At 35.7% G+C, this 15,531-nt stretch overlaps 2 protein-coding genes across 4 annotated transcripts in view; one reads left to right on the top strand and one right to left on the bottom strand.

The window, feature by feature from the left end:
- Nucleotides 1–2,691, bottom strand: part of LOC122082740 (40S ribosomal protein S10-1-like) — a 4,288-nt gene extending 1,597 nt beyond the window's left edge. The window contains exons 1-5 of one of the 2 annotated variants that reach the window (XM_042650488.1): nt 2,542–2,689; nt 2,407–2,455; nt 2,024–2,303; nt 1,777–1,912; nt 3–83 (exon numbers count right to left, since the gene is read on the bottom strand). In XM_042650488.1, coding sequence (XP_042506422.1) covers nt 3–83; nt 1,777–1,912; nt 2,024–2,303; nt 2,407–2,455; nt 2,542–2,673 — 678 coding nt within the window. In that variant the 5' untranslated portion in view covers nt 2,674–2,689. Of the gene's footprint in view, nt 1–2; nt 84–1,776; nt 1,913–2,023; nt 2,304–2,406; nt 2,456–2,541 lie in introns of those variants that run through there. The other variant, XM_042650486.1, reaches the window with a different exon arrangement.
- Nucleotides 2,692–7,155: 4,464 nt separating this feature from the next.
- Nucleotides 7,156–15,531, top strand: part of LOC122081785 (sphingoid long-chain bases kinase 2, mitochondrial) — a 10,669-nt gene continuing 2,293 nt past the window's right edge. Inside the window, exons 1-11 of one of the 2 annotated variants that reach the window (XM_042649063.1) lie at nt 7,156–7,729; nt 7,820–7,896; nt 9,874–9,927; nt 10,035–10,094; nt 11,041–11,118; nt 11,262–11,308; nt 11,419–11,459; nt 11,656–11,740; nt 11,823–11,937; nt 12,059–12,189; nt 12,310–12,372. In XM_042649063.1, the coding sequence (XP_042504997.1) occupies nt 7,606–7,729; nt 7,820–7,896; nt 9,874–9,927; nt 10,035–10,094; nt 11,041–11,118; nt 11,262–11,308; nt 11,419–11,459; nt 11,656–11,740; nt 11,823–11,937; nt 12,059–12,189; nt 12,310–12,358 (861 nt within the window). In that variant the 5' untranslated portion in view covers nt 7,156–7,605 and the 3' untranslated portion in view covers nt 12,359–12,372. Of the gene's footprint in view, nt 7,730–7,819; nt 7,897–9,873; nt 9,928–10,034; nt 10,095–11,040; nt 11,119–11,261; nt 11,309–11,418; nt 11,460–11,655; nt 11,741–11,822; nt 11,938–12,058; nt 12,190–12,309; nt 12,411–15,531 lie in introns of those variants that run through there. The other variant, XM_042649062.1, reaches the window with a different exon arrangement.

Raw genomic sequence — 15,531 nt, 5'->3', positions numbered from 1 at the left:
TCCTAAGCAACACTAGAGCTAGCAGGACCTGCACCATAACCACCACCCCCACGGCCAAATCCTCCAGATCTTCCACCAGGGCCCTGCAAAGTTCAAGTGTGGCTCTTAGAACATTGATGAAAGGATCACCAAAGCTGAAATACGTAAATAATTGTGAATGACGTTGAAATTTCAAACATATAAAATTACCAAAAAAAAAAATTTTAAGAAAATAAAAAACGGTAGTATAAGAATAGGGGAAAGTTTTCCAAGAATCCACCCCAACAAAAAAAAAAATTCTTTGGAGGAGGTCTGAAATGGCCTCCACTGTTCCCAAAAACACATCCAAGCACACAATGATTGCCATCGGTGGAGGAAAGAGTGAAGGAAAACTCAATCCATGATTATATACTATAGTGTGCCTATGTGAAGCATTGTCACAATAATCAACACTTGGCCAAGCCAAAAGGCATTGTAAGTTAGTAATAAAATTATACCTGAAGACCTACAAGAAAATTCTCAAAAGACGAGTCCTAAAACATGAAGACCTTTTTCCAGAAGGGCAAAAATATTGGACAGCATGAAACTATATATTCCCAATTTTGTTGAGATGATACCAAGGACCATTCAAACTCTACCCAGTGAAGTGTATCCAATCATTTTTACTTGTCAAACACAGAGTTTGTATGATTTTTGTAACACTAAAGACCCTCAGGAAGTTGTATAAAACCAATAGCGCAAAACATCTCAAAGAACAAAGACGTAAAAACAATATATCATGTTAAGCAATTATAAAAAAAGTCCCTATCACCGTCTGAAATTTAAACAGCAAAGTAGGATGAGACTATGAAACGAAGGTAAAAGAAAATTTCTTCTTCAAAAGTAGCAATCAATAACCTCAACCGGTGGGGGGATGTTCAACATGGAAAACAACAAAAGCAACAATGGCGACTCTTCCAAGTTTCCATTCGGTCAGTTCCTGAACCTATTTGGGCAGAAATTCAATGGTTTGAGTACTTGCAAGGTTCACGATTTGAATCCTGTGACTGAATTCATAACCGGAACATATGATCCAGAAATAAAACTCTTAATTTAGAGTAACTTAAGTAGAGAGACACGAATCAAAACCTTTATGTCACAATCCAATTATCCAACTAGAAGTCTTATCACTTTTCATTTTGGTTTCATTTGCTTCCTTTTGGTCATAAAGTTTTAGTGTAGAGATAAACAAATTCACAAATATTGACCATGGAGAAGTCCAAACTTTGGAACAGGTATAGCCTATGTTCAAAAATTGTGAACAGAAATTGAATCTAACAATCAACCTTGAAAACAACTGATTCTTTGTCAAGCAATGACTCTAATTGTTCTCAAAATGAACAGAAGACAATCTTTGATTTGCTGAAACAATCTACAGATAAGTGGACAAAAAATTCAGACAATGATTCACAAAACTAAAAATCATGGATTGGTAATACAAATAATTTACTACTAAATTGATCTTCCTATTGTCCGTACTATGTGGAGAGATGTATACAATAGGAAGTGATTATTAGGCTCAATTTTGAGAATGTAAATAAGCCAGGCACCCTATGGTGGGAAACCCTACATTTAATACCCATTAGGGTTAAGGGAGGTAAAACAATAGATACATTCCCTCTACCCACGATTCCTAATACACTGCTGGTGCTAAAAGTATGAAGCCACCTTAAGAACAACAGCATGTTTACAGATGAACAACAGAGGCTAATGACATGCATGATTAATGCTAGCAAAGGATTATAAATATAGTTTTACCCTAAATGCCGGTTGGTATTCCGGTGGAGCTCCTCCCTTCTCACCACCGAACTCTCCTGGAGGTCCTCGAGGTCCTCCACGGTACCCATCACGGTCGCCAAATCTAGGCCGATCTCCCTCAAACCTTGGCGGCCCACTGCATTCGGAAAACAGATTAGAATCCCTACCTTTTCTGCCTATATTTTTTATGGTTCACAACTAACAAATAGGATACAGCCAAAGACCAATATAGCAGAAGACTAATTACCGGGGGCGATCACCAGGAGGGCCACCCATTGGCCTACCGGGGGCCTTAACGGATTTCTTCAGTGTAGCGGGGACGATCTCAGATGGGAGGTTGAGGTATGTCCGAAGGAATTCAATACCATCGTTCGTGAGGTACCAGTAATAGTGCATCCAAGCAAAAGTCTCACGGACGTACTCCTTCGATTTGAAGCTTTGCATCAACTTGATGACTTGTAGATTTGGTACATCGATATCGGGATGTTTCGCCAAATTGAAGTCCTTCTTAGCATAGCAAACGCCCTCTGCAGATAAACAGAACGATTCCAATTGAGAAATCGACAAATAAATCGAAAATAAAGAAACCTAAAGGGTGTAAATCAACAAAAAGCAACTAGAAAGAGTAACCTTGAAAGAGGTACTTGGAAATCTCTCTCCGATTCTTCTCTGGAATAATCTGCAATAAGAGAGCGGATCCAATAAATAAAACGAAACATTAACTAAAAAGCTACCCTAGATGAAGTGTTAAACGAGAGTAATCACCATTGCTGCGACGAGTGAAGACGGCAATCCTTCTCCCCGCTTAAGCTCTTTGATAGTCAGGTTACACGGAGGAACATCAAACCCTAGAAATCTTCGTTTTATAATTTTCTGTTTGGGCCGGCTTTTCCTCATAGGGTTTTTTGGGTCCAAACTTAGCCTAGCTTTGTTTCTTGTTTGGCCTCATGAGGTCTTGTATGTTCTGGTTCTTTTGTTTGTATCTCAACTTTAAAAAATAAAAAATAAAAATAAATGACGTAAAATAAAAGGTTATGGCCTTCTAAGGTGGTTCTATGCAAGGGTTGGGGTGGTAGCTATTGAGAAAAATTTTGTAGGGTTTACATAGAGGTAGTTACGAAAAAATTTCTTTGTTTCCATATATATTGTTGTGCTAGTAATTATTATACTTAATGTTAATTCTTTATAAACACGAAAAGGCATGAAGAAGAGAGCTTGTAATCTTATCTCTATTATTGGTAACATTGTTCTTATTTCTTCATGGTTGGTAAGCATCTTTGCAAAACATGTGTGTATCATTGCGTTGTATGATTGTTTCTTTATTCTGTTTTACATGTATTTTTTACCTTGTGAAAAGGGCTTTTTTTTCTAAAAAAATGTTACTACAGTTTTTAAGTACATAAATAATTGTGTATTTTTTCTTCTAACGGTAGTGAGTTTCCCTAGTCAAGCTCAACTCAATCGAGTGAACTTTCCTTATTGTCATTGCCCATTTCACACACAATAATATGAATGAAATGAAATCCAATATTCCAATCTCACAATTTTAAACCAATATACCATTATTATCAAATATATATATATATATAATATCAAAAGCAAAGAAATATTTCTTTTAGTTATAAACATTCACTTTTTTTTTTTTAACCCGAATAAACATTCACTATGATTACTAAGAAAACATTAGATTCTAGTTTGGAGCTTTGGCGGTCAACATTTTCAACATGAAGTCAATGTAATCAGTTAATTCGACTTTGATTAACCATGATTCTATGTATTGAGTTTGATCGAGCTGGCATGAGTTTGGATGAATCTAATCGATTTCCAACTGATTTAGTTGATTTTATACTGATTCAATATTTGACTTGTAATTAAAATGGAGTCAATGAAAATCATATTTATAAAAAATAGTTTGTAGTTGATGTTTTCATATTTTGAAGTTTTCTTTTTTTTGGTAGATTTAAGACTTCGAAAATGAGTGCTACGTCTTCAAAATTATAATGTCATGGGCTAATGGGCATTCACATTATTTTACACCTTGTTCAATATTACCATTGAAGTCAATACCTTTTGTATCATTTACTTCTCTCTTATCGTTTAACTCTAGTAGGCGAAAGTTTATTGCCGAGTCTTTTGAATTATAATAGTTCAATGTTAAAGACTTTGCATAATTTAAAACTCACATAAAAATAATATACAAATGTTTTACCACGAATGAAGCATAAAATACAGACAAAATATTTGTATACCACTAGCCCAAGAATGAGATTGCAAGCCTCCTCACATATCGTTGTTCATGTAAGAGATGAAATGTCATTGATGCCCCCACTACTATACCTAGATTAGAAAGGGCCTTCCCTCATTTACCCGAAATTGTACTCAAGTAATGGAGTGAACCCTTTTCCCATAAAATGTTAACTTTTTTTTGGGGGGGGGGGGATAAAGAAAGAAGGGTGCTCCATGTAAGGATGTGAATTTGTAACCGAAACCGTTTATTGAAATCGAATCGATCTATTTACACTGAAACCGCAAAACTGTTTAGTAAATGTACGATTATGGTTTCAAATTTTAGGCCAATTAGCTAAACGGGTTGGGTCGTTTTAACCTCGGAACCCGTTGGTTTCAAACCAAATTGAAACCGTTTAAAACCATTTAAACCGATCCGATTAATCCGTATAATAATTAAATAAAGAAGGAGCAGTAATCCGTATAACAATTAATAATTAAATTAAATGCCCATCATGATTTGGTATGATTTATTGTAATTCAGTTAAAGTTTAGGCTTTATATCATGAACTTGTAATCCATAGATGTTATTATGTTATTATGTTATCATAGATGGGGTGTTTTGGCTGAACCACCTATCATTTTAATATTTTATGCTGTAGAATACTAGATTTTGATGTTGTATGATATTAGTTCTAAATGTTTGAGAATGACCATGCAAAGAAATAACACTAGATTATCAAATTAAGACATACAATCGTTAATATAGAATATCTTATTTGTGGTTGCAAATTATTTTTTGATAAGCTTATGATCTTCAGTTTATAAATGGTTGCAAGTTATAACAAACCGATTGTGAACCGTTTTACAAACCGTATGAAATAAATTGAAACCGAAATCATTTAAAATTGTGAAATCGACACCATTTAAAAATCGTAGAAACCGAAACTGTTTCCTAAATGATCACGGTTTCAAAAAGTGGAACCGTTTAGTAAATGGTGCGGTTATGATTTTAGTCAAATAAATGTGAACCGAATCAATCTGCACCGTTTAAATCGAAACCAAACTAATTAACACCCTTAGCTCCATGGTAGTGATCATAGCCCCCAGGACAAGCCCCCGTATGGCAAGTAGCGCTTCTGCAATATCAATAGGCGATAGTAAACATGCCAATACTCAAACCCACAACTAATCGACTCGAACGATGATGAATTAAGGGCATAAAATGTTAACTCAACCACTATCATAGTTGTCCTTAATTAATCAAGTCAAACCCAAAAGCCAAAGTTGTTATGGTTCTAACTATTGGATGGGTGGTGAACTTTATGGACATGAAAAATGTAAATTTTCGTAACTCATATCAATCATACGGGCCATGAGTCTCAAAACGAATTGAATCCTTTCAAATAATTTCGAAATAGAATGATGAAAAGCGACAATGTTGGAGTTGTTCGAAAGTTAGTATGACCATGTATTTATGTTGATAACACATTCCATTGAAAATGCGCTAATTGATCTGCCATGTGGGTATTACAAAGGATATGCAAGATTTGTTTTTACACATTTATTTTTTTGTGAAAATAAATTTATTCAGAGGAGCAATTCAATGTAACGTTTTACAGAATTGGGGATTTAACCCATTGATTCTAACTCTAATCGATTCTAGTACAGAAAATTAAGTGTGGATCAGATCCTTGTACAAGAATGATGATTGATCCACATTTTGACTCAACTAAAAATAAAACCATATGGGAATGATTCTCATACAAAAAACTAAGGTTAGGATAGTATAATACCGATTATGGCTGGTCTGACATCGGAATCTTCGGGACCAATTCGGCTACCAATTCCAACCCTTACAATCTCTGATCAAACCCCCCCCCCCTTCTAAACAGATTCTTAATAGACCTATACTATTTGGGCTACAAGCCCTGATAACCCATGACACAATATCCCACTCAATGTAGCTGTGATCCATCCATTATGTTTTACTTGAATACTCTTGTAAGTGTATAGGGAATGGTATCAGTGTTGGTATCGGTATCCATCGATACCAGTCCAATATTGATTCATATAAAATCTGATCGATGTGTATTAGTTGGTTTTGCCATTGATTTTTTTAAAAAGTATAGTTTTTTTACTGTTTTATCATTGAAACAATACGGATAATTGATCTAGATCGATCAGAGATTAGGAATCGATTTCAACTGATACTGGTACGATATGGTCGATACATCTGATACGATAAGATTCGAATCCCAACGATTCGATCCTAAAAGTCTTAAAATCAGTCGTTTTTTTTTTTTTTTTTTTTACCCCGAATATTAACTGGGACTTGGGAGAGCCCCTAAGATGTTATTAATAAAATAGAAAGAGAATACAAGGGGGGACATAACCTGCTTTACCCCAACCCAACAAATAGAAGCACTCGCACCCTCAAAGCACAACAAAAGATTCAAAGGAAAAAAAATTTACATTCTAAATATCGGCCACCCAACTTTATCTTCCCTAATGATTTGACTAAGGCCTATAGAAAGAGTTTTGGCACCAAGAAAAGTTGAATCCGTAGTTGAAGCACATGCAAAGTTCGCCAACCAATTTGTCGCTCTATTATTCTCTTGAAAAGAGAAAGAGATTCGAGTTCGAAGAGAGTCACATAGAGTCATAACCTCATGAAATCAATACCAACAATTCCATAGATCACAAAACCTATTAGATACTGAGTTCACAATCAAAGTAGAATCGAAGCTAATAGAAAAATCTGAAAAACCCACATTCATACATAACCTTAAACCATCCATCAAAGCATGTAGCTCAACCACAGAATTAAAACAAATATCATAAAAACTAGAGAAAACCACAACGACCGTGCTATTCTTATTCCGATGAGCCATCTTCCTCCACTAATACCAGAATTTCTTTTACTTGCACCATCTACATTCAACTTACGAATATCGCTGGGGAAAACCGGCACATGGGAGGATTAATATTAAAGGAAATCCAAAATCGTGATTGGCAATATCCGATTCTGATTCGAATCAGTTAAATGTAAATATTGGAAGATTAAACCTCAAAACCCCACTTTTTTTCTTTTTTTTCACTTACCCAAACAGAACTTTATTCACTGTTCTCAAGGAAGAAAATCTGCCAAGGAAAATCACAAGATCCTATGAAATCGTGTGCTGGAGAAGCATTTAACCAGGCTAATTACTCACGTGATAAACGATCATTCTTCCCAATCCCAAGTCTTCAGGCCCTATCTGTGAGTCTGTGATTACTGTTACCGCAGATTTGATCAATTTTTTCCTCTATCTTATCGCCATGAATGAGCTGCTGAGGAAGAGAGCTGTGCAGCCGGAGCACGTCGCCAACTCCTGACTCCTGAGTTACTTTGACTGCATCGAAAGCCACGGTCAGAGCATTGAAGTCGAAGGCAACTTCTTAGAAAAAGAGCCAAATAGAATCAGCTCAGGCCACCGTTTGAGAAATTTAAGTTGGAAAACTCCCCATGTTCTTAAAGAATAAGCATACAATGCAATAAAATAATCCTTCAGGGACCGAAGCGGCAGAGAGGCCTTTTCTGTGGTTGTAGCGGCGGTAGCAATGGCAAAACCCTCATTTCTCAGGGCTGATTATTCCATGGCACCGGATCTCCCACTGGACCGTACGGGTTACAGGAGAACCCCCACACACGGGCGCGATCTCGTTTTCGTTGTCAATCCCAGAGGTTGCTCTCCCTTTCGTTGTCTCTAACACTGTGCCTAATGAGCTTCAGTTTCTGAGAATTCGTGTTACTAATTTATACTTTCAAAATCAGGTGCCAATGGCAGTACAGGTAAAGAGTGGAAGAAATTACTGCCTTATCTGAGGTCTCGTCTTGGTAATGACTGCAACGTGAGTTTCCTACTCGGTACTAAATGATTATAGGATTCTTTGTTTTGAAGGCGATTTCCAATAAGTTTTAGTGATTTTGTTTGTTTTGAAGGTATTCCTATAAGTTATTTGTGATATTGTTGTTTCATGTGATATTGCACAGTTAAGTGTGAGCAGATTCATATGTTTTCTGATACATACTTGAGAGTATTTACACTAATAAAGCTTAATATTCCCGCTCTGTTAACTCATGTTTTCTCAGTCTGTTTTATTTAATGATTTGTGGAGTGGATGTTTTCAAGAGTCAATCCATTAGAAAAGGGGAAGCAGTTATAGATCTGACATATTTACAATCCTCATGTCTTGCTTTGTTAACCTGGAAAGGACACCAGGGCAGTCATTATACTGGTAAGCTCGAGAACGATGCTTGGCATATAAGCCAGAATTGAGACCCCCAGCCCCAATTTGCTCTTCTAGGAATTGAGTGCCATCTGTCTTTGCTCTATAGTGTGAAAGTAATGATGAGCCACCTCTTGACTAAGATGGCCCCTAATTGACTTTGAGATGGGGTTTTTCCTACAATTTAGTGATTTCTTTGCTTGACAAGTCATGTAACACAGTAGACAGAAAAAACCATTAGTTTGCTGATTTATGTGATCATGATAAATGTAATTTTAAAAGTTCCCGAGTTAAAGATACGTATTATTTAATGGTTTAGAAATGTTTATTTTAAACAGAGTAATAGCTGAGTACTCAATTGGGTTCGAGTGACTGTGTGGAACAGCCAGCTGTACAAATGGAGTTAATTTTGGAAGTTGAAAACAGAAAGGGAAAATGAAACTGTGACACTGACACAACATTTGAGGTTAGAATTTGATAAGTGAAAATTTCTATTTGTAAATGTAATGGCTGTTTTTGCCATTACGAGTAACTTTTGGGTTACATTATTAGAAGAATGTTTTGGAGTTCTAAAATTTAAACAAGGATCTCAGATGCAATCTGACCTAGTGATTAAATTCGGTGATCAAATTTGCGATGAAGGAATCAGTTGTGTTGGTAAGGGAAATAATTAGATCGATGGAAGGGGAGGGAAAAGAGATGAGATCAATCTTCTTGGGACGAAGAAGAGAAAAAAATGTGTGGAAGAAGAGAAGAGAAGAAAAGAGAAGAAATCAAGTTTGGGATACCATATGATATGCATTGCTTAATAGCACAAAAACTCTCAAAGAAAACTGATATTCTTTACTCCAATCATCTCCAGTTGATGGGGGATGTATTACACATATAAAGATCTTTTAAAATTCCTACATTGACTCATAAAAGGACTCCTAATCACTCTTAACACATTCAATGAGGTAAATAACTCAAAACAAAATTCTATTTAGCTATTAAGTATTCTAATCGAACTCAAATACTTATCTTAACTATTAATCCCATGTACTAACTTTATCCCAACTTTATGGATTTATAAATTAGGCCCATTACAATGAAACCCAAAAAAAATTAAAGGCTCAACCCATAATATAACTACCAAAAGGTCAATTTCAGCCCATTTGCCCCCCACCAACACCTAATGGGTCTCCTACGTTTGTGCATAGGACTCCATATGGGATTACTATCTAATGCAACTGCATCAAAGTTCTTACGTCGTCGCCGATTTAGGTTATCTCAAGAGGTTTTAGTCCTGTAGTTGTGGACTCAACTACTTGGTCTTTTACCACTAGTCTAGTGGTTGGTGATGAGGATCAACTCTAATCGCATGCTTCATTATTCATTTAAACTTTTGAGTTATTCAGAACAACAAAAAACTTTTGGCAACATAGTTTGCTGATCCATTGCACAAATCATATGGATTTTTCCATGGAGTTTATAGAAATTCGATAACCCTTACAGTTCAAAGCAGTAGTGTGTCTGTTATTTCTCTGCAGCATTTTCTTAGTTATCTTAATGAGATTCAGTGTGTTCCTATTCCTAATTGTTTCTTAACAATGTGGCCAGATATGTGAATCTTTGACTTCAGGTCCTTCACATGCCATTGACATAACTAGGGAGGTAAATATTTTCTCCTGTCGTAAATTAATGAGTCTAATTTTGCACTGTAGTTCATATGCACTTGGTTTTATGAAGCTGTGGTTCATCTGATGTTATACATTCTGCAGGCTATACGGGAGGGGGCTGATGCTGTGATAGCTGTTGGTGGTGATGGTACTCTTCATGAGGTGTCACACTCTTCTTTTTATCATTTTGAATATGTTTCAGTACAATGTTTATCATAATTGCAACAACATTTCTGATGTTACAAATATTTGCATTCTTGATGCCTCAATGTAAACTTGAACATTGGTTAGAATATTAGTTAGGAGAACTGTCAAAATCTAGTCACAAACTTCTCCACACAAAGATGTTTATGAAGTAGCTAAGTATTTAACTGATGTAACCTCTATATGCATGGACCGATAGACCTTTGTACATTTATGGACAGAACAATAAAAACTATCAAATGCTTATGTGAGAACTGCCAAGATTGCAAAGGAGAAAATAATATAATAAAGAAGAAAAGGGTTATTGTGAAGATTTTAGTTTCAAGATATTGGAGTTGGTATAAGTCAAAGGATTGTGCTATTAAATCATTTTATTATATTGCTCTTTTCTTTATGAGGGGAAATTTAGAAGTTATGACTGATATCTACAGGGATATAATGACTGAGATAAAACATGGAGAAATATGAGCAGTAGATCTTTTTCCCAAACAATCTCAGTTGTTAGATCATTTGCATCAAAGGATTTCCTCATCAAATTGAATGATTTTTTTATTTTTACTTTTAAGTTAGAAAAGAATTTGACATGGTTGGAGCCATATCCAGGCCATTGCTATATTCCTTGACTTGTGTACACCTAGGTATCCTTGTAATAGAGACCTCGCAATCTGGTTAGATTTACCGCTCAAGTACTTTTCACTGTTCCATATCCAATTTGCTGCGGTTCAGTCGACCCATATATCAGTCACCCAAAATTTATTTTCAGCTGCAAATTTCATAGTGGCTTGTGCTTTGCATTCATTACTTTCAACTTCACCAGGAGACCTCATCTTACTCTTTCAATAGTAGGGTATCTAAATATTAATATATGAAGCCCCCCTGATTCACTTTTGCTCATAATTGGCAGGTTGTGAATGGCTTCTTCTGGGCAGGGAAACCTGTTGGTGCTCAAGACCAGGGTCCTACACATACGACTGCTCTTGGTGTAGGTGATTCAAAAAATACCAGCATATTTTGGTGAATAGAATTTTGAAATTTTTTTTGCTTATGCACATGATAGTGTAACATGTGAACTGCTTGATTTAGATTGCTTGAACCAGGGAGTGATTATACTATCCTTCTTAACAGCTCATTCCCTTGGGTACTGGATCCGATTTTGCTAGGACATTTGGATGGTTGGTTCATGCTGCTGCTTTGCTTGCTATTTTTTTTTGTGAACTATGAAGTTGAATATTTATGATTCTTCAATGGAATGACACCACCCATTTATTATTTGTTTGATCAGGAAAAATGACCCTTTTGAAGCTGTTGAACGCATAGCAAAAGGTTGTTTCACTTCGCTGCCCTCCTCCTCTCTTTTCCTCTTTTCTTTATTCCTTGACTTTATGCATGGCCACCAATACTGTGTAATGTATTATGTACTCTATATTTATTCTTGATGTAGCGTAATTTATAAGAAGCTTGTATTTCATATACCCTTCAGTTGTCATTTTTATACTGAAAAATGAGTGTCTTTTTGTAGGGTTGAAATCTTGGGTAGATGTTGGCATTATTAGTAAAGGAAGTGGCGAACCCCATTATTTTATAAATGATGCTGATATTCATTTGTAAGGTTATCGTCAATTTGTGCTTATGTACACCACTCTTAATGCGAAATGTCTCACTACTATATCCTGTGGAACTCTGCAGGAGCGCAAAGGCAGGCTACTATGCTTCTCAGTACAAAAGATTTGGAAAACTATGTTATGTTTTTGGTACTTTGAGAGCCTTTTTTGGGCACAAGAATCGGGATCTCAAGATTAGGGTTAGTGGTTCTGAATGTCTTAACCCTTAAAATTCATTCACTGTGCATCTGGATTATTTGATTGTATATATTAGTATTTTCCAGGTGTTCCTTTAATCTCATAGAATGAAATTTACTCTAGGTCAATGGGGGAGAATGGGAAATATTTCCTAACGTTACAGCCCTTTGCGTTGGCAATGGAAAATTCTTTGGTGGCGGCATGAAGATAACCCCAAACGCAGACCCTCGCAATGGAAATTTTGAGGTTGAACGGTATTCCTAAACCATCTTGTCATCACTGACTTTGTATCAACTCAATACCCCTGAAAATATTCAAGAAAAGGTGTTGTTATTCCATTAAACTTGACTCCTAAATTACATTGTCTATGCTAGGTTGTCATTCTCCAGGACTTTAAATGGTATGATTTTATTCTTAAACTGAATAAGCTGTACAATGGGAGACACCTATCCGAGAAAAATGTGTATTCAAGAAGGTAAATTTTCTCTTATCTTTTAATGGTGGAGTTTTTTTCCTTTTCTTTAATTTTCTTATATGGAATGTGTTGTTTAAAATCTCTAATCTTTGTATTACGATGGACATGCCTACGTCAATTTCTCCAAAGGCCTTGGATTTTATGCCACAGCATTTTAGTTGTAACTCAAGTTTTTGGACATGTCGGTCTCAATTCATTTGTCAGATTTCAGCTCAATCAGAGTTTGCCATGTATCAGAACAAAGATTTAAATTTGTTAAAAAGTCTTTGAAAATTTTTGGACAAATGGGAAGCGGGAAAGTATGAGGGAAAGCATCCAATTTATGGTAGGAAGTATGCTCGTGATGTTCCTTGAAGCAATCACAGGCTCAATGCAATGTGTATCTCATTGCAGGGCAGAAACAAGATTCCTTGGAGAATACTGATGCAGATTAATTACCAAAATATGCTTGTTCTATTAGGAATAAGCCTAGGGTTGGGTTCCATACATGTTAGGCTTTTGATCCCATGTGTTTTGAGTGTAATAGACCGCTTTTATGGGTCTAAAAAGGGGGCTCTAAGATTGAGTACGGGATTACTAGTTAGTTTCCATTTTCATTAGTTTCCTTTCTAGTTGGGCTTGATTTGAGTTATATTTGTTTCCTTATGAGTCAAGTTATTAATTGAGTCAAGTCCTTAGTAGTTAGTTTCCTTTTTCAACTAGTTTCTAATTTCAGTTAGTTTCTAATTTCAGTTTTTAGTAGCTATTGTATTAGGAGAATATTTGGTTTCCTTTTTGAGGAACCTTCTATTTTGTAATTCCCTCCCCCATTAACATTATAAATAAAGAAGAGGAGGCTCCTAAAGGCCTAGATGATTTTGATAAAAAAATTAATGGTTGTTGCTATTGTCTTCTACATGGAGATTTGTCTTGTGTTTGATCAAGGCTGATGGAATTGGTGTTTGATCCAATTGACTCTCAGCTGTGTGAAGCACAAGAGGTCCTCTTCCTTAACTCATCTTCTTCTTCTCTCAACTACACAAAGTGTTACTGATCTGCTCAAGTTCTTATAGTGGTTCTTTTGATAGAAAGATCCTACAGTTGAGACTTGGTTAGACTCCCTATCCCAGTCTACATTAAATACTTATTATTATTCCTTATTAATGTCATCCTATGCTTATCGTTGTATCTGAATGTGAACTAAAGCAGATTCTTAAGTACAGATTATCCCCATGATAGGTTATTAAAACTTAAAATGTGATTGTGATTGCATCAATGTTCTGGTGCTGTATATCACTGAAGCTTTAAGCCTTCCGATAACCTTCCTTCACCAGGTGGTAGTGCCATTAAATAATATGCTTCATCTCAACCAGTAAATGAATGGAAGAATTGAGGTTAATCTTCATCAATCATATGCTGTGCCTACTAAAATCCTCATCTCCTGTTATAAGCGATCTGAAGGTAGGTATTGCCAACATTTCGTATTCCTCATGACCTGCTATAACCACTTTCAAGGTGGGTGTGGCTGACATTTGGTAAAGTGAGGTTCTAACTCACCTAACAGGTTTAGGGTTAGGAAACTTGTGTGTCTTTCAGAACCACAGGATAGGAACCAAAACCAGCAAAAGAGAAGTTCAAATAATTCAACCAAAACGGCTGGTTGAATAGTCTATTGGGTATAGAGAACAAACCCAAAGAGTTTGTCTGAGATCCAATGGTTAGATTCAAAGATATGGAACCCTTCTCAAATTAGGAAAGCGAAAACCACCCAGAATGTTAAGTTCTTGATTACTAACTTCCAAGCTTAGAAACTACTAAAATAGAAAGTATCAGATTTAGAAAGTAAAGGTGATAAACTTTCCAGAAATAGAAGTCAGATTCGTTAAGTACCAGAAATAGAAATTTAGATCTAGAAACTCATGAACAGGAAATAGTAACTTCAGGAGATTACAATCAGAATTAGAAAGTATTGCTGGAACAGAATTAGTTACTGAAGAAGATAATGGCCAGCAGTTAAAAACAGCAAACAATAAGTAGAAACTAGCAACCACAAATAGAGAAGGTTTAGAAAACTGAGATTTAAGAAACATAATAGCAAGTGGTTCCTGAACTTGATGGACTGATTCTGGTTCTGAAAACAGAACAGAACAGTGAGCAAACTTGAGATTAGATTATGCAACTAAAAGAACAGAACAGCACTAGTTTGCGCAGGAAAGAAGAAGGTCAGGAAACAGACTTTAATTGACTGAAGAAAAAGAAGTAGACAGGAAAAAGATAAGGGGGATATGATCAGGAATGACCATCTGATCTACAAGGTTGGCATCCCACCAGTACCCCAACTTTGGAATCATCACTGACACCAGAGCGGGAAGCATAGTTATCAAGGCAACAAGGTGATCCAAGGAGGTGGAGGGGTGCCTAAGCGCTTAGGCGACAAGGCGCCCTAGTGTTATTTTGTATTTTCCCTCTTTTCTAACATTATTTAGTATGTTACATATACCTCATATCATCAAAAATCAGTATTAAGCTGTATCAAATAATCAAAAATCAACATTAAGCCACATAAAGTCATAAAAGATCAACATTTAGAGAAATGTTCTTATTCTCTAATAAGTTTGACTAGTCAAATGATTTTATTTTTACATGAGACCTTTTGTATTAGGTAGAGCATAAAACCAGCTTTCCAACAAACTCAAGATTGCTTAAATCTGATTTCTATTGAAGGAGTTATGTTCCAGTTAAACCTAATTTGGTGTGCGCGAAAGCTATTTAAAATCACGCCTAACATAAATAAATTTTAGAAATTAAAACAAAAGATTATTTTCCCTCTCTTTTGGTTTTTAGTGATGTTCTATAATAATAAGATTTATGAAATTTTTAGATTTGAGACCCTAGCATTTGAAAATTGAAAATCGCTCTTCCAACAAAAAATTTAGTTTTTATTCTTGAATTTTTGGAGTTGATTTTTCAAATATTTTTATTAGATTCGTTTGGTGAATTTTTTGCTTATTTATGAGTAAAACGATATTTGGCATAAATAAAGTGTCAAACCTGGTTTGATACCATTTTGAGGCCAGGTTTCAAATTAAACCAGTGCCTTTTACTAAGGCAACACTCACCTAAACCCCAAACCCACCCCCCC

Source organism: Macadamia integrifolia, chromosome 6 (genome assembly GCF_013358625.1).
Source record: "Macadamia integrifolia cultivar HAES 741 chromosome 6, SCU_Mint_v3, whole genome shotgun sequence".
Lineage (NCBI taxonomy): Eukaryota > Viridiplantae > Streptophyta > Magnoliopsida > Proteales > Proteaceae > Macadamia > Macadamia integrifolia.
This window is presented reverse-complemented; position numbering and strand designations above follow the sequence as displayed.